Here is an 18,555-nt window from a genome sequence, read left to right as displayed (position 1 = left end):
GACTATTGTATACCAGTAGATTCCTTTATTCTCACTTCTAATGCATTAATATATAATTGTCTTTTCTTGTTTAATGCAGTTAAGTGTCTCTTAAATATACACTTTTGGTTACTGTGGGTTTTAGTTTAAGGCCAAATCAAAGTCATGTCAAAATATAAACAGAATAGATCAATATATTTGATGTGTATTTGTCAAGAGCAATTAGAAACAGTGCGTTTTGTGTCAGGACAAAGGACTCAGGAGTCATTAACAGGCAACGTTAAACAAGTTCTATAAATTTGACTATTTTAATAAATGTTCACACCATTGGTGTTTTTAGGTAAAAAGGCACTTGGTGGAGTTTTCTTGGAAACTAACAAGTAATGAGTCCATTCAGTGTTTCTTACCAAAACACATTGTGTGTATGAGGTCAAATAAAACCTGTCTAATGTATTTTGTTTTTCTTTACATCCATGTTGACTGCCTGCCGATGTTGAGAACATATGCAAGTAATGAGCTATAAGACCAAAACAAGGAGCTGAAAGGGGGTGAAACTGTGTAGAGCTGAGAAAAAGAGCTGGTGAAACTTATGTGGGTTCGTCCCCATGAGACACCTTTCACATACAAGTAGTCATGTGATTCATTGTTCATTTAAAACTATAGATGAATTAATGATTTGTCTGCGGTCAGTAAAGGATGCTTTACAAAGTACAGTTGTTGCCATAGTATAAGCTGTACCTGCTCTCAAATGCAACAGAGCTGCAGCAGCGACAGTCGCTAAATAGCAGGATTTCAATTATCTACATTCACGGAGTGGAAGTCAATGTGATAACGCATAATGTTCTTATGACCATGCCACAATCCAAAAAGAGTGTAAGCAGCTATTCCTAAAACCTTTCATACCTCCTTATGTTTCTCCATGGTGGCGTAGAGTTTCTGGGAAAGGTCATTGCAAACATTGGGCATCCCGGGTTTCTTCTTATTGGCTCTGCTCATGCTGCTCTTGTTCTTACTCGTCTTTTTATTGTTCTTCTTTTTGGCATTCTTGCTGTCTCCTTTTGTGACCTGGAAAAGTTTGAATGTCAGTTTCAACACAAAGCGCTGTTATCAATATGTTGTGAACAAAAAAGAACCTGGAAGTAAAAGATAAGATGAGGACTCTTACTCTACTCACATCTGTGCTCTCATTGGAGGTACTGTTCTCCTCCCTCTTCCTCTCCTCCTCTTCCTGCTCCAGCTCCTTGATGCTCTCCTCTAGTACGTTGGGCCAGAAGTCGCCCTCAAAGTACGGCAGCTCCTTGGCACTGGTCAGACGGTCCTCTGTAGCCTGCTTGAAGACATCCTGAGGGACAAAGAGACATGTGTTCAAGTGCTTGTAGAGCCTTTTAAATGTCCTTATTAACCTTTTCAGTGAAACAACCAAACATCCTTTTAAGGTTCAAAGTTTATTGTTGACCATAGAAAGCCACCATGCGTTCCGTTTAGTAGCTGTTCAAGGTCTTTTGATCATATCACACGTTATTCATCACTAGATGAAAGAAGAAATTATAACATCTACATGCAATCAGAAGCTCCAGAAACACCTTGTAAAGTGGACTTGTGGTGGGAATATCTTTCTAAAAGAATAGAGTATTTGCAGAATGAGAAGTCAATGTCTCGGGGTGTGACTCATTGTTGGTACAATAACTAACTGGAAATCTTGTCTCACCTTGTAATCGTGGACGATGCGCTCCGCAACAGCCCTGTCCAGCATCTTCTTGTACCATTCCTGCAGCCGCTTTGGCTTGGGGATCTTCTGGTCCGCTGGGTGACAATGGAAGATGTAATCATCCCCTTCACTGGGTGGACAGGCCCAGATATGACCTGTTGTATACCTGACACAGGGAGACATGCCGTCGTATTCATTAGAACAAAAGTGAATCATTTCCCTTTAGCATATATTTAAAACCCTGTGTAGCTTTACAGCTAAAATGGTAATTTAGAGAAATCCCATAACTGATTATAGCTGCTCAGTTGGGGCCTTTGCATTATGTTTGAGACGGTTGCGACTTTTCTCTTACCCCTGCCTTCTGACATACTCCAGGTAGCCTATTAGGATCTCGTGGTAGACGCCAGTTCTGATGAGTCGAGGTTGGAAGAAGTGCACGCTGTCCAGGTAAGAGATGTACACTCGTCTTTGATTGGGGGGCGGGCAGTCTGAGCCGTACTCTTGAACGTGCATGCCGAAAAAACACACATCCGCTCCGTCGACATCCTCAAATGCAAACAGGGCTTTCATCCTGTATGGGAAGGACGCAGACATCTCTCCACTGTCAACAAACCTGGAGGAGGCAAAAAACAGCCATGGTGAGGAAAACTGCGATAAAATCCAAGAAATGTCATCAACAACTCTTTCCTACTGTGTCTTTACCATAATGTTTAATCTTCTGAACTGGCAGATAAAACTACATCACATGGGGAGGAGAGGCGGTTACGACAGACAATGACCACTTGAATGGAGCTGTCGTGTTGAATGGAGTGTAATATTTGGTTCCAAATGGTAACAGATGAGATGCAAGATTGTAACCAGTAACTGGAATTTTTAACTCATCACAATACAAGGATATTGACTGAACGTGCTGCACACATATCCACCATAACTCTGTCCCAAACCACAGAATGGATCTGGCAAATTAGTGTGGAACTGGTGCAGTGCCTGTTTGCAATGGGTCGTTTGCTTGGCTCGCTGTATTGCTGCTCGCAGAGGCGAGCCAGTTCGGAGCGGGCCGATTGTCCCCGGAAGTGAAGCAATCGCGATAAAAATAAATAATTAATTTTTTTTTTGTTTTGTTTTTTTAAATCGCTGAGTTCGACACAGGACGTTCTCGGGTCGCCATTAATACACCGCAAGGTTCGACATTCATTTAAAAAATAATTAAATACAAGCATTATTGCATTGCTGTAACTCAGTGGGCTGTTGCACTGAATAAGTTAGTTGCCTCTGAAATAAAAACCTGCTGCGAATGTGCATTTACAAGTGTTTACAATATTTCCCACATTTCAGTAAACAAACACTGCATTGAGATACTTGTTACAGACTTGCACGTTAACTGTTCTACTGTGCAACATAGCCAGCCAGCTGTTGCCTAGCAACAACCACCATATGCATTTGTTTTTGCGTTGAGTGAGACCTTGGCTTGGAAACTGGTCCTGCGGAGATGCCGCCCCTCACACCCTTCCCACGTTTGAGCAAAGACATCAACGATTCAAATCCAGCCGGTCGGTACAAACTGCGAACTAACTTTAGCTAGACGCCGGTTCTAAACATGTGTTTAACGTGTGATTATCAAACTAACGTCAGCACGGTGTCTGACCCGCTGTGGGACTCACTAGCACCTGTTTGTGTGACTGATTGGGCCTTTTGTCCCTCCTACACTGCTATGCAAGTCATCTCAATTTCAATGTAGTAAATAGAAGATGGTTTGAACAACAAAGTCCTTGCTGTGTGTTGTACGGCTTGTTTAACCATGATGGGTACCCCAATAATTGTACAGCCCAAAAAAAAACTTTTTTTTTTAAATGCTAAAAATAACACCAAATATCCACTTGTGTTTCCCATATAGTCATTCTGCAGCAGCGCAGCGCCGTAAACTGCAACTTGAGTCAAGTGTCTGCAGGACAGTGGAGCGTCAGTAGCCAACCGGTTACAAACGGGGTTAATAGTGAACATTTAAGATTTACCTTTTAAATGCTTGCTTAGCAATCGGTCATATGGTAATTTAGCTCTGATTAATTTGGTATGCAGCTAACACATCATTCATAATTTGGGGTTTATGAAAACTCAATTCCTGGCATTTGCTCCTTGTGCTCTTCACCCGTGTTTTGGAAGAAATAAAAAAATGGTAGCAACAGGCGTATCGGCTTTATGCATTTTCCTTTTACAAAAGTGCTGTGTGGTGGACCTAAATTATGCCACCATGAAGAGTGGTTCTTGTGAATTTCCAAATGTGACTGAATCAATATTAATAAAAGTACCTGATAAGTATTTGAAATAGTAGATTTTAAAACAGAATTTGGTGTGGTGTGATTGTGTTAGCGCCAATGATTCTTTCATTTAGACAGACTGTGATTGACCATATTATTTCCCTAAACTGTAAAACAATACCTAACAAAAACCTTGCATTTCTTCTGGTTTATATATATATATATATTTATGTATATAAAATTCAATCAAATTAATTCTACCTGGACTTCATGCCTGGCTTGACCTCGACTACCTTGTCCGACACATGGACCACACGGATGGTGACGTCACCAGACTCAGGGAGGTTATGCCGCTTGATGTAATCGTTCACTCGTGTCTCCAAATAGCACCCCAACTTGGTGTGAGGAAGTCCTGCAAAAAAAAAGAGTAACAAGTATGAGTAAAGAACGGTGGAATACAGAGAAGGCAGGAAACAGACAGTGTTACACTAAACATGGTCATTTTATCACCATCTCCACCATGAACTTCTCAAACAGAGGGTTTTCAACAGCTGAGCGACAGAATATGTGTCTGACTATATGCTAAAAGAGTTTAAAAGCAGGATTAAAAACCAACCAGCCCCTTTAAAGTGTATTAATTAACATTTTGTTGTAGCTTTTTAGGATAACCTGGACAAAATTATGACCAAACCATTTCTCGACCAGTAACTTCATGGAGTCTCTGCTGGTTGCCTGGCAAGACTTATGTATTTGAAGTGTTGGTAATAAAACAAAAAGAAAACAATGACAAAGTCTGAAAGTAAAATACGGACATGGAATGAGCCAGTAGATCCGCGTTACTCCACTTACTTTTGGATGCGTATTTGTTCTCTTTCCGCGTCTTGTTAGCCTTTTTGAGGCAGTTGTCACATGCGAAGCTGTGGTTAGTAAGAAAGCAGATAGTAAATCATTAAATTAGTAGGTTACCATCAGTCCTGTCACCACAAAGACAGTGATTAAGTTTCTTTAATCAAGAAATGCCAGTCTTCCTTTCATATATATATATAATACTACATTAAGGGTTTGACCTATACTGTGTAACAAAATATATATATATATATATATATATATATATATATATATATATATATATATATATATACACACATACATATACATATATATATATATATATATATATATGTATATGTATGTGTGTATATATATACACATATATACATATATATATATATATATAATATATATATATACATACATACACACACACACATCAAACAAAATTGTCAGTGTCAAAATACTAACAATTTGCTTTAAAACAGCACGTCTACAGCAACATGAAAACTTGTATTCATATGTGTTTTAGGAGTCACCGGCTGTACTTTTCCAGCATCTTTATTTATGTTTTGGACAAGATTTTCAAGACAAACAAACAAAAGGCTTATTTTACTTTTTCAGACCCAGTCACGTAACAGAATGTATGATAGCTGGCTCACCCCAACGGCCATATGGTATCATGATGCAGGACACAGATCTGGTGCATTTTACGACCGCAGTCAATACATTCCACGAGTCTGTAGAGAGGACAAGAGACAAAAGACAGACACAATGACCAAAGTTTAAATGGCAACACGTCACATAATATGGAAATATCCTGTTTGTTCTTTTGACCTTAACTCAGATATAATAATTACTTAATCACATTTGCTATTATCTATATGCAAGCACCATTTAAAATTACTCAAATAAAACTAAGTAAATAAAATATTACAGCATAAGAGAGATGGTGCAAATTAATTCTAAATGAGTTAATGAGTTAAAAGGGGAACATACAACTCGGGGTCGAGTGTGTCGTTCTTCTTTCGTTGAAACTGGTCTTTGTTGATGGACCTGTGGGAAATATCAGAAAACAAACCACTGCAACAGTCACAAGAAGGTCATTCTCTGTACACTGCAGGCTGTGTGCAGAATCCAATATCCTCAAGTCAGAAAATTCATGTAGAAATTGATAATAATAAATATGCTACATATTGTGTACCGATTATTATTTCCAGCCCCAACATAAGAGATATAAATTGTCTTGTGTTTTAAAAACATGGTTACTATGACAAGGTGATGTAAAATACTGAAAGACATAAACTAAGATGAAATCAACCAAGAGCTTCTTTGGGAGTTTGATATCCCAACAATTTTTTTTTTAAATAAAAGCTGGTATATTCAATCTTTGATCCTTCTAATACCAGACTTACATAACATCTGGACAAGCATTACTTGACAACTTCTAAGTGTTGATGGGAGATGGGAGCGCTTTGTCTGCAGTGTGTGTGTGTGTTTGTGTGTGTGTGTGTGTGTGCGCGTGTGAGTGTGAGAGGGGAAAGCAGGAGTGTGATGCTACTCACGTCTGAGGCTGGGAGGGGTCGTCCCCCAAGGAAACGCTCTCGTTCTGGATTTCGTTGAAACACTTCTCACAGAAGTGGTACCTGTCAGCAAGAAGCCCATATTTTGGTGAACTACACCGTTCGTCATCAGCACAGCCAATCACAGAGAGGGCACGAAGAAGCAGCCGCCAATCAGGGCAGGGCAGGACAGGCCAGGGGGCGGACACACAGGAGGAGGCAGAGGGCAAGGTAGGTCGTCGCCAGGAGGAAGCAGCCAATCGTGATGCAGGGTTTTTGTGTGGGCGGGTGTTTTGATTTTGCGTGTAAATTTTGGAGTGGATGATTGGTCACACCAAAACAGGCCAATGCAGACATCACAAGCGTTAAAAAAGGAGGGAGAGAACGGGAGAAGGGAGGTCAAAATGAATATTTTAAAAAAGCGTGAAATAAATCGTCACAGGTCAGACGGAGACAATGGAGGGGCCAGAGAGGGAGGGGGGGGCATGGAGGAGGGAGGGTTGGACAGGATGTGAACAACAACCAACAGAGGACAGAGAGCCAAGGCAAAGCAAAGATTAGCATCAGACGTCCAGTGGTAAACAACAACATTACAGCAACATGAGAGACCACTAGGAGCTGAGGAGGAGGAGGAGGAGAGGGGGGGGGGGGGGGGGGGGAGAGGGGGGAGTGGGTGGGGATATGAGTCTCCGAACATGAAAGGGTGGATGAGGAAAAGATTAATGGTAAAGCAACAGAGACCCATCATCCTTTTAGTTCATTTATAAAGTGGGAACCTGTCTTCTGATGGGGAACACCTCCCCTATTCATTTATGAATGTCTATCAGAAATTGCAAGCAGTCGTGTGTTGTGCATGTAAATTTACTCGGTGGGAAACAATGGTGCAATAAATAAAGAATAACTGCTGAAGACAGTAGCCCACTCTATGAATGACAACATAATGAAAATCAAAACGGTGAACTATGAAGATGGTGCCAGGGTAACCATTTGTAGCCAAATTAAAACGCTTCTGTGATTGCACTGATTGCATATAGGAAATATAATCAATGCACAAAATTCAACAAAACACATAACAAGCTGATCTCACTGGCTGCTTTTTCGACAGCAAAATGCCTGAATGTCCATAATACTTTCTGAAGAGTGTATGCACTTGTGTTCCAATGTGCCGAAAGCCCTTACCTGTTCTGGTAGCTAAAATAAGCAGCGTCACGTTGGATGGTGCATAATTGTTTTCCATAGCAGCATAGAGTTTGGGGGGAAAACTCAAACTGCAATAATAAAAAAGGAAAAAAAAAAAAAAAGAGTTGTTTTCAGATTTGTTACAGTGGAAACACACACTACCACACACACACACACACACACACATTTGTTTTATGACTTCTGGGACTAAATTATGTGGTCCCACCTCACCTAAATATTACCCTAATCTTACTTTCTAGCGGAGAGTTACTGTCAATGAGAAACTCCATACCACTCTCGGAAGTGTCCGTTAATAAGGCTACAGCCAGCAGCTGATTAGCTTAGCATAAATACTGGAAAATAAAGTTAAAATAGTTCTCTGTAATTTACTGGGATAACCTTTTAGACAGCGCTGGTGATGTTGACCATTCACTACATTAAGGAACATTCCCATCTTGCACCTTTTCACATATGATGATGATGATGGGAGAGTCCAGTAGATGGCGGTAACGCCACACTTATAGATGCCAACAGCCATTAAACTAAACCAAAGAAGAAGGGGTAAGGCCAGATAGCATTGGCATAAATGCTAAAACAATTCATGGATTCAAATAAGTCATCAGAGGAGTCTTGTGATTGGTTGGGAAATGTTTAGGAACATTGCAATGAACGTTTCAGAAACAGACTATGTGTGAAAGAGAAGGAGCTCGTCTGGTTCTGCCCAAAGGTAACAAAATCTAAAACTCACTAATTTACATATTTTATATCTTGTTTTGTCTCATCTATTTTTTCGCTAGGAGCTGTTGCCAGGCAACCACTGCAAACTCAAGAGACTCGGACACATAGGCCCCCTAAAATACACACACACACACACACACACACACACACACACACACACACACACACACACACACACACACACACACACACACACACACACACACACACACACACACACACACACACACACACACACACACACACACACACACACACACACACACACACACACACACACACACACACACACACACACACACACACACACACACACACACACACACACACACACACACACACACACACACACACACACACACACACACACACACACACACACACACACACACACACACACACACACACACAGCTAAAGACAAGTGAAGTGAAAAGGGCACCACACACTCCTGCCTCACCTTCCTTCCACAACAGTATCCCAGGCCCTGCATGACGGGATCGATCTCCGACTCGAACACCTCAGCCAGCTTGGAGCAGTACTTGTAGACGCGGGACGTCTTGCGGTTGTACAGCCAGGCATTGTTGAACATCAGCCAGATATCCTCGACATACTGCCAAGGCTCTTGGTATTGTCCTGTGTCCAGCTTCCGCTTGATGGTCGACAGGTCCATGGGGTTCTTCACAATGTCAAAGTAGTCCTGATTAAGGAGGGGCGCCGAGGTAACGTTGAAAAGGTTCAGAGGAGAGCGCAGAGAGATGGTCGGAGGGTTTAGACATTCGAGGGACCAAGGTGAGAGAGATGGGGAAGAAGAGTATGATCATCATCATCAACGTTGTGGTCATCAGGTGAAGGTGTGACGAAGGCGTCGCAGTCAACCAGGTGGGACCAGAGTAGGGAGAGAAGAGGGTGCAGGGGGACAATGTTGTTGAGCGCTGCAGAGAAGAAGGTTCACGTGCAAACAGAGAGACATGACAACTTCTGCCCTCCAGCTCTCTGCTTTGCACCCTACAATTAAAAGTCCCTATCTGTACTGCGAACAGGGACCGGGTGACCGCCACAAGTCTGTCCGATCCTCTGCCGCTCCAAAAAAATAGCTGAAGATGAGATTCTATATTTTACATGTCATGTTGCAATTGAAAACTTCTGAAAATCATTATATATCAATTTGTGTGTGAAAGTAACACTATCCAACAGCTGGTGTAATGGTGCTCCGCTGAAAGCAAACAAAGCTTTCAGGCCCAGAAAGCAATTAGGGTGCAAAACCAAGAAGAACAGAGCAGTGGCAACTGGCAACAGTAACAGGCAGACAGAGATTTACTGTTTGTTTTTTAGCAACATAGTGGTTGGCATTAACAATGCCAACAGCATGAGTGGCAATATGATGGCAGAGTTAAAGCCAACAGTGCTGAGGGGAAGCAAATGTAAGAGGGACAGATGAGTCTCCAAGTTGTTTCCCTTTTCCTGCCGCCTGAACTCTGCTTCTTCTCAAACTAAAAAAAGTTTGAGAGGGGAGCAGAAAACAGGTTGTGGAAAAGAAAGGCTTTTTGGTGATTCAACCAAACAAATTAAGGAGGTGCGACTTTCAAAAGAGCACGGTCCATCTCAGTGTTATCATGGCAACAGCAGTTAGGAAACAGACCCTTGTTCTCTGAATGAAACCACTCGCATTCACAAACAAGTGATGCATATTACAATATAGACCTACAACCACATGAATATCACCACACTGCAGTGTTTAAAAAACCAACCAGTGTGTGAGAAACTCACATTTTCTTTGTGTGGCTGAGTGGGTATCTAAAAATGGTGTTCCTTAATTGAACAACGGTGGAAAGTTGCATCACTTGACTGTGGAGGATCCTGTAGAGAGGTGAGCCAATAGCCTGGTGCTAGCGCATCACTGCTCTAAAAAAGGGCATTATTTTCCCTCCGTTTTCAGTACAATAATGATTTTAACTGTATGCAAGTACATACAGAGTCATAGACTGAATTAAGTACCCTTTCCCCCCTCTAATTTGAATTCAATGATGGTAAAAGGTATTGTCCCACCTCTACACACTGCCCGCCTGAACACCGACACACTACTACTGGTGAGGAACTGAACTAGAAAGCTAGCAATGGAACACTGGGATGAAAAAAATAAAAAAAATAATCATGATTTCAAATGAAAACCTAAAATTTGATGGTCAAAAAGTCAAACAAATTAAAGTGAGAAATGAAAGCAATTGGCTCATGAACTGTTGTTGGAGCGTAAAGCAATTTACGTCCTTCCTTTGGACTTTGCTCAGTAAAATGCTAACTGATGACATCAACTATTGTCTCCTTGTTGTATTTGGAGTATTATGAAAGACAAAAAGCAAGTCATCGCTCTGATGGATGCTTGGGTCATGTAATACTGTATCTGTTCTTTAGAATATTTTTGGGGGTCTACAAATCAATTTAAAAAGTACATCAATGACAAAGAATGTTGTTTTAAATCGATAACTTTTTGCCTTCACTTCAGTCTCATCAAAGTAAAAGGCAAATGTTCATAAGAGTCATTGCTTTGATTTACAAATGACAAGTCTAAAAAAAATTATTTTAAAAAAGAGAGAAAAGAGAACACACACACAAACACTTTTCACCAATCTCATTTACTTAACTTCTGACATGCAATGGGAGAAAAATCAACTAAAGGATGAAAGAAACTGGAAGCAGATGTATAAAATAAATACAATAAATATGGAAACTATGAAAAAAAGAGACAAAATATAAAAGATGAAAAAGGAAAACAAAATAAAAAGCTACGTTTTCAGAGGAGTTGAAGCAAAATGGCAGCCAGTGCAGTCCCTTACCAGGTTAGTTTTGTTACTAGTTCGAATACGTACGGGTATTCCCAGTAACTGGGGGTCCACCGGCTGACGGAAGGGAAGGGACTCAGGGTCCTGCCGGTACAAAGCTTCCAGGGTGGGCATCAGAGCCTGACGCAGCTCCTCCGGCTTAAAGACTGGAAAAGATGGGAGCGAGAAAAACAAATGAGGAATGAAAGAGTTTTAGAGACGGAAGGTAAATGGGAGGAAAGACGACCCAGGGGAACACATTACAAAAGAGGCCTCATTTGCATTAACGGCTTGCGGTGAAACTCCACTGACCACACGTCATGTCGCCCGTTGAACGACGGCCATTGCACACATCGCACAGAGAGACCACCAGTATGAAGTAGTTGTGTCAGTCTCACAAAAGCTGTTATCTATATTCTCTCTGCTGTTCGGTTTAGTTCACCCAGGAATTGTGTTCAGTCACAATTTTAAATCAATAGTCATCGAAGAGAGGACATTAACGTTTAAATAGTTTGATAGTAAACACAGTAAAGATGCATTTGTACTTTCTGCACGATTGGACTCTTTTGTGGAGAAGTTTCAACTCCCGACAGATGTGGTTTAATTCAATTAATAAGCTGTGATAGCTTCCTCCATTTTTAGCTCTCCGTTGCCTGAAATGTCAACAGTCAAGTTGGCTTGCTATTGGATAATGAGTTAGTACTTTTACTTGATTACACCTTTTGGCTACTCACCCTCTGATGTTCAGGTAATGAACGATGTTAAAACCCACGACAGCGTGCAGTTCCAAACTTACTTTTCTTCTTGCTCTGAGCGCTGGCTGGGGAGCCGCTGTTGGAAGTTGACCCTGACCCCTCCTCTTCCTCTTTGGGCTCTTTCTTCACCTCAGGCTTCTTGTCTTCACCTGTTGCTACTGACGACGACACCGAGAATGAAGACGTATCCATGGGCTCACCTTTACACCCATCTCCTGATGGCTTCTCTTTCTTTATCTGAGAGATAAAGATGCATGCGTCAGTACGAGGATTTCTGTATTTATGGGATTCTTATAAATCTGAATATAAAGACATCTCGTTAGGCCTGGAATTAAGACATCCTTTCAGACAGTTTAAGACTTTACCAGGATTCTGAGACATCAAGATAAGAGGGTCAGTGAGTCGAGTAGGACAATCTTACCTCTGGTTTCTCCTCCGTCTTCACGTCATGCTGACCCTTGCCCATCTTCCCCTTGCCCTCTCCTTCAGTGTCGGCCCCTTCATCGTCCTCCTCTTCCTCCTTCTTCACCTCCATTTTGACGTCTTCCTGGCTGGGAGCAGGGCCGTCCGCCAAAGTGAGCTGGGAGCTGGGATTGGCACTGCTGCTGACCGAGCCTGGAGAGGACACCTGACCGTCTGCTGTCAGAGAAGGCTTCGGAGATAGCTGTGGCAAAAAGACAGAGATGGAGTGGTTTAGAAAAAGGCAAGTTAAAATGGACACATTCATTTTTGGTTATTTTATAATCAAATTTAAAAAAGGACTTTTTGATCATCCAATTCTTTCTCAAACTAATTTTATTATTAAAGAAATTGTAGTTTGAAGCCCAGACGTGTTTTAAAGCATAAACTTTCCCTAATTTTCCATGAAATATTTTGCGTTTCCTTATTCCCTGTGAGTAAGAGTAAAACTAGACTTGCATGTAGAGCAGGAAGCCAAGAGCATCTCTGAATAAGGCTCAAAAGTGGGTTAAGAAGGGTGATATACTCACTGGGGTCTGCGGCCGCTGCAATGGCACATGAGCATTCTGGGTAGGCACCGAAGAAGCTTGACCTCCCTGGGGGCCTGAGGAGGCCGAACTGCCAAGCGTCTGCTGTGGAGGCTGAATGGTCTTCTCAGAGTTCACCGCCTGCCCCGATGGCTGCTGCTGTTGTGACACTTGTTGCTGCTGTTGTGATGCTTGTTGCTGCTGTTGTGATGCTTGTTGCGACGTTTGTTGCTGCTGTTGCGACGCTTGTTGCTGCTGTTGCGACGCTTGTTGCTGCTGTTGCGACGCTTGTTGTGCCGCTTGTTGCTGCTGTTGTGCCGCTTGTTGCTGCTGTTGTGCCGCTTGTTGTGACGCTTGTTGCTGCTGTTGTGACACTTGTTGCTGCTGTAGCAGCTGTAATTGTTGTTGTTTTTGTTGCAGCTGCTGTTGGTGTTGTTGCTGCAGCTGTTGTTGGTGTTGCTGCTGCTGTTGTTGGTGTTGCTGCTGTTGGTGTTGCTGCTGTTGGTGTTGTTGTTGCTGCTGCTGTTGGTGTTGTTGTTGCTGCTGCTGCTGCTGCTGTTGGTGTTGTTGTTGCTGCTGCTGCTGCTGCTGTTGGTGTTGCTGCTGCTGCTGCTGTTGCTGTTGTTGTTGGTGTTGCTGAAGGGGCAGCTGTGTACTGGGAGTCTGTGGCTGTGGGGTCTGAGATCGAGGTAACGTTGGGGGTGTTTGATGCGGTTGAGGCGTTAAGCTGCGCGCCGGTGAAGGGGAGTTTGTTCGTATGGGTGGGCAGTGAGGGTAGGAGTTGGGCTGGGTGGGGGTCGAGGATGGAGGCAAGTTGGGTAGAGACCCAGCACCACTGGCACTTCCAGACCCCATGGGGCCGACAGGGGTAGCAGAGCCTGGAGCAGAAGAGGCAGACTGTGCTGCAGGGCTGCTGGCTGGGAGCGAAGGTGGCGTTGACATCTGGTTCTGCTACAGAGGACAGGACACAGAGATTAGAACTTTCTTCTAGAAACTTTAGATAGTGTATGGAAGAAACAATGAGGAGCAACATGTGTTTGACCAACTATAGGTTAGGTACACAACTCTGGTGTCACAACCCTTCCATTTCCAATCTGTTTATTTGAAAGCTATAAAATTAATTAATTAATTATGGAAGCACAAATAATCGGTCTTAAAACTTTGAGATAAAGCCAAACCAAGAACTGTGATCCATCTCTCACAGTGCTCATGAATTATGTGCCAAAATCCTGAAGACAGTGATGAATACTGTCTAATTGACTGAACTATCTATGAATTCCCATAAAGCTGCTCAGGGTTTCTGCCCATGTTTGAATTCCATTACATCCCATTCTTTATCTGCTTTAAAGTTCCCCTTTGCAATCAAATTCATCTTTATGTTACAAGGTACTGTCACTTACCAGTGGCACAGCAGTCTGTACTCCTGGCTGGTTTGTGCCGACAGAGCCACGTCCAGGACTGGATCCAGGAAACTGGCCCGGAGGGAGGTACTGGTTCTGCAACTGCGTGGCATTGGGCTGACCCATCCTTGCTGCTCCCATACCCATCTGTCAACAAGGGGTGTGTTAAGTCTTTGCTGGCTGAAATGATGTCATATAAAGATGTACAATAAAATATGTTTACATTTACTGTGGCATGGCCTTTAAATATTATTTTAAAAGAAATGTGAACTTAAATATATAAATGTGGTTCTTCTTTCGTTTCCTCCTCCATACCGATCACAGCCCAGATTACCCAGAGTGCCTCGTTTAAGAGAACAACAGCTAAACCTTTACGAGTCATCATGAGTCATCTGTGACTTTCAAGCATAAAGTTCCCATTACCCCAAAGTAATCTGTGCTTGCGATGGTGACAGTGATACCAACCTGATTCATTGGAGCATTCAGAGGAAGAGGAGACCTCTGACTCATTGACTGCATCCCCATCTGAGCAAACTGGTTCATTCCTAGAAGTAAAGGAGGACGGAAATATGTCAAAGATGAGAGGTAAGGACTGTCACATGTTATTCAAAAGTCAAACTACAGTTTGAACATCGGGGAAAAAATAATGTTCAATCAGTATTGATCTTTTAGAGTTCAAGGAATTTGAGGAGGCTTTTTAAAACGCAACTGCTGTACAATAACATTAGCAAACAAACAAACATGGCCAGTCAGACAGGTCTTCACTTGTCATTACCCTTGACAACTGTTCATGCACTCACTGCAGCCAAGCAGTGTCCCATCTCCAATGCTTGTGCATCATTTCGGTAACCATTCATAGAAAATAGGATAAACACAATCAGTGTTTCCCGTTATTTCGTGAGTAGGTCTCACACGGAATGGGGCACAAAATCCAGTTTACTGCAGCTATAATGTATTTAAGGATCTGCAACATGGGTGCATACAAATTAGCAATTAAACAAATTACATTTTGGGACAAATTTGTCTTAAACCTTTTGGAAAATGTGGCTGCCCTGGTTTACACATGGATGAAGGTGTGTGGATGACCATATGACAGCACACTGTCAACAGTTTACCCGGTAGAAAGCAGATCAAATAAAAAACTTACTGCAAAGATAAATATAAGATGCTACTCAAGATTTGTAAATGCAAGTTATGAAAGCTTTGAAAACCTGCACAGTTCCATTCACCTATATTGTGTTGGGGTGGCAGCATAAATCTCATGGACAGAAATGTCATCTCCATTCCACCTTGTCTATGTGCTCATAATTATCAACTAGGATTGCTTTAAAGCCAACTCCTCTGCAACCCATAAGCCATCCAATACACTATACTAATCATTTTGTGTTTGTATCAACCTTTAATCTGGCCTCATTAATTAAAACACATTTCTGTAAGTCCGGCTGCCTTTGTAATAATGTAATTTACACTAATTAGAACGTACCTGCTGGGTTCTGCATCCTGTTGACCATCTGATTGGGTCCAGCTGGTCGGCCCATGGACGGATCGGCGTGAGGACCATCTGACAGGGTGAGAAGAGTTACAGGAATCACAAAAGCCAGAAATAACTAAAAGATGTTTAAACGGGTGAGAAAAAAAAGAGTGGTGCAAACAAATGTGCTTGATCTATTTTTCAAAACAGATCATTTCCCCATGATGGGCGTTAGCATCATGTATATAGATGCATGCCAGCCAACATGAACATGGCGGATACAAAAGCTAAGCAATTATTTGTATGCCAGCTGTAAATATGTGTTTATGTACACATAGATGGGTGCGAGGGAGGTAAAAACAGCACGTTTACTTACTTAGGGTTTGCCCAGGGACCATGGGCGGCTGTCCCATGCTGGGAGGCACCTGTGGGAGGCCTGGGGAGGCTATGCCAGGTTGGCCGGGCATCATGCCCTGCTTCTGGAGCCGTGTCCTTCTCTTTTCCTCAAGCTCCTTTTGGATTTTGTAGATCTTTTCTGCCAGCAGATGGTAGTATTCCGCCTAGAAAGGATAACGTCACGAGCGAGAGAGGATGTTACAGGAGGATACATTGCAACAGTGCAAAAATGCTTTTATTACCTCATCCCTTTACTGGAAACTGATGGTCATACCACAATGCTCTCCTCCACTCTGCATGCATTTGTTTCTTACCCTACTGTTGGCAGACTCGTACATGTCTCCCTCTACTTTTCGAGCGTAGGCCACCAGATTCTCCATCCGCCGGTCCTTCAGGGCCGCTGGATCAGGAGTGGGGAAGATGGCCTGCACACTACTCTCACACATGCACAAACAAGAAGGACACACAGGTACAATTAACTTGAGGAAAGAGGCACCCAAATGACATCCAACACTGAAGATGATCCGATACCACCATCTATACTGAACGTATCTGATCAATAGTGTACGCACCGTATTCTGACCACACCGTGAGCTGTTCATTCTATATATAATTTCTTACCATTAGCATCTCTAGTGCTACCCTGCTCTACATATATATTTACTTATACCTGCACTGGAACTGCTGCATGTTTCATGCTGCTCAACACACACACACACACACACACACACACACACACACACACACACACACACACACACACACACACACACACACACACACACACACACACACACACACACACACACACACACACACACACACACACACACACACACACACACACACACACACACACACACACACACACACACACACACACACACACACACACACACACACACACACACACACACACACACACACACACACACACACACACACACACACACACACACACACACACACTATTTATACCACATTCTATTTATTATCAATTTTATTCTGTATATAATACACATTAATTACCTTTTGCACTTCTGGTTAGAAGCATACCTGCACTTCCTTGTCTCAGTTTGTGTTGTATATGCAGTGATAATAAAGTTGAATCCAATTTTAATCTAACATTTACACTATTTTATTTCTTTAGCTCTAGGCCATAGTGAGACTTCTTGGGGACCCTGCAAGACACAGCAAACTCACAGCTTGTGGACAAGGTGGTTGCGGAGGTCCTGTGTGATGTCTTCATGCCAAGACTTCCTCATGCCTGCAGCAGAAGGAGGAGTTGCCGTGGGCATAGAGCCCAGGCTCCCGAGACCATCATTCATCAAACTGGGGGAAAAAAAATGGGAGAAAGGGAAGAAGTGAGACGTCAGCCGATACATAACCAATTTTGACTTTCTTATTTCTTATGACCAATGAAAAGCAGTCCTACCTCTGTGCATTCATGTTGCCGTGCAACAGGGCATTTGGCAGTAGGCTGGACTGCTGGTTGGGTGATTGCACCCCAACTCCACCATTCACTCCCATTGAGTTTCCACCTGGAAAGAGTTAGAGCTGTAGTTAGAGTTTCAAGGATACAATGTTGATGGTAAATGCCGTCAATAATAACACAAGATGCATCTTCAAACCAAAAATCTTCCATGGCAGTTAGTGAAATAAAGTAATTGACCGTGAGTCGGTGTACAGCTGGAATACATCAAGGAAGCCATATGCAGACCTTGGATTTGAGAATATTTTGTTGCACACGCAAGATCAAGAATGAACATCCATGGATTGTCTTTGTAGTTTACGATATCATTTGAGATGCGCACAATGGCAATACAAACTAACCCATAGTGTTCAGATTCCTCATCCCAGGCTGACCTGGCAGCCCCTGGTTGGACATGTTGGCCTGTGACGGCTGCTGTGGTATCTGGTTGCCCTGGTAAGTGAGGCCTAATGCAGCGTAGGCCCTCTCTATCGAGCTGGGGTCAATCTGGTTCGGAGGGTTCAGGTTTGGAGTGTTCGACTGTCCACCAGGAACCCCTGAACCTAAAGAGTTCACCAAACCGACTCCTGCACTGTTAACAAGAGCTGTCAAGAGAACGGAAGAGGGAAAGAGGTAACAGAGGATGAACATCTGTGAGGATGAACACATTTCATGGTAGATGATGTGCAATAATTCAATGATAAGAGACAAGACATATTTACTACTTAGAGATAGACACACAGACGGAGTGAGAAACACTCACACTGCTGATTCCGCTTGTCTCCAGCGTTTTTCAGTGGCAGGCATACAGGACAGTCATGTCGTGTGCAATTCTTCCAATGAGAGATGATCTGTCTGGATGAGGCACAGTGTGCCACTGGGTGAGAAGAGACAGAAACAGAGAAGTTTGAGAAAGGGGAAGAGACATGGAAAAGAGAGACGAGGGACAGAGAGGGAGAACAAGTGAAATGAGAAATTGTGACGGGGTGAAGCAGGAAGATGAATGA

General features: G+C 42.6%; 1 protein-coding gene across 1 annotated transcript in view; it reads right to left on the bottom strand.

Moving 5' to 3' along the window:
* ep300b (E1A binding protein p300 b) overlaps nucleotides 1–18,555 on the bottom strand; it is a 31,580-nt gene that overhangs the window by 5,800 nt on the left and 7,225 nt on the right. Inside the window, exons 5-29 of the mRNA XM_034539600.1 lie at nucleotides 18,312–18,425; nucleotides 17,911–18,153; nucleotides 17,513–17,618; nucleotides 17,281–17,409; nucleotides 16,392–16,530; nucleotides 16,058–16,241; nucleotides 15,694–15,771; nucleotides 14,676–14,755; nucleotides 14,211–14,357; nucleotides 13,364–13,761; nucleotides 12,814–12,976; nucleotides 12,246–12,488; nucleotides 11,866–12,061; nucleotides 11,085–11,236; nucleotides 8,711–8,950; nucleotides 7,515–7,603; nucleotides 6,339–6,419; nucleotides 5,773–5,829; nucleotides 5,436–5,513; nucleotides 4,792–4,859; nucleotides 4,204–4,354; nucleotides 2,040–2,300; nucleotides 1,688–1,853; nucleotides 1,154–1,321; nucleotides 883–1,044 (exon numbers count right to left, since the gene is read on the bottom strand). Of these exons, the coding sequence (XP_034395491.1) occupies nucleotides 883–1,044; nucleotides 1,154–1,321; nucleotides 1,688–1,853; nucleotides 2,040–2,300; nucleotides 4,204–4,354; nucleotides 4,792–4,859; nucleotides 5,436–5,513; nucleotides 5,773–5,829; nucleotides 6,339–6,419; nucleotides 7,515–7,603; nucleotides 8,711–8,950; nucleotides 11,085–11,236; nucleotides 11,866–12,061; nucleotides 12,246–12,488; nucleotides 12,814–12,976; nucleotides 13,364–13,761; nucleotides 14,211–14,357; nucleotides 14,676–14,755; nucleotides 15,694–15,771; nucleotides 16,058–16,241; nucleotides 16,392–16,530; nucleotides 17,281–17,409; nucleotides 17,513–17,618; nucleotides 17,911–18,153; nucleotides 18,312–18,425 (3,893 nt within the window). The remainder of the gene's footprint in view (nucleotides 1–882; nucleotides 1,045–1,153; nucleotides 1,322–1,687; nucleotides 1,854–2,039; nucleotides 2,301–4,203; nucleotides 4,355–4,791; nucleotides 4,860–5,435; nucleotides 5,514–5,772; nucleotides 5,830–6,338; nucleotides 6,420–7,514; nucleotides 7,604–8,710; nucleotides 8,951–11,084; nucleotides 11,237–11,865; nucleotides 12,062–12,245; nucleotides 12,489–12,813; nucleotides 12,977–13,363; nucleotides 13,762–14,210; nucleotides 14,358–14,675; nucleotides 14,756–15,693; nucleotides 15,772–16,057; nucleotides 16,242–16,391; nucleotides 16,531–17,280; nucleotides 17,410–17,512; nucleotides 17,619–17,910; nucleotides 18,154–18,311; nucleotides 18,426–18,555) is intronic.

This window comes from Cyclopterus lumpus, chromosome 8 (genome assembly GCF_009769545.1).
Source record: "Cyclopterus lumpus isolate fCycLum1 chromosome 8, fCycLum1.pri, whole genome shotgun sequence".
Classification (NCBI taxonomy): domain Eukaryota; kingdom Metazoa; phylum Chordata; class Actinopteri; order Perciformes; family Cyclopteridae; genus Cyclopterus; species Cyclopterus lumpus.
This window is presented reverse-complemented; position numbering and strand designations above follow the sequence as displayed.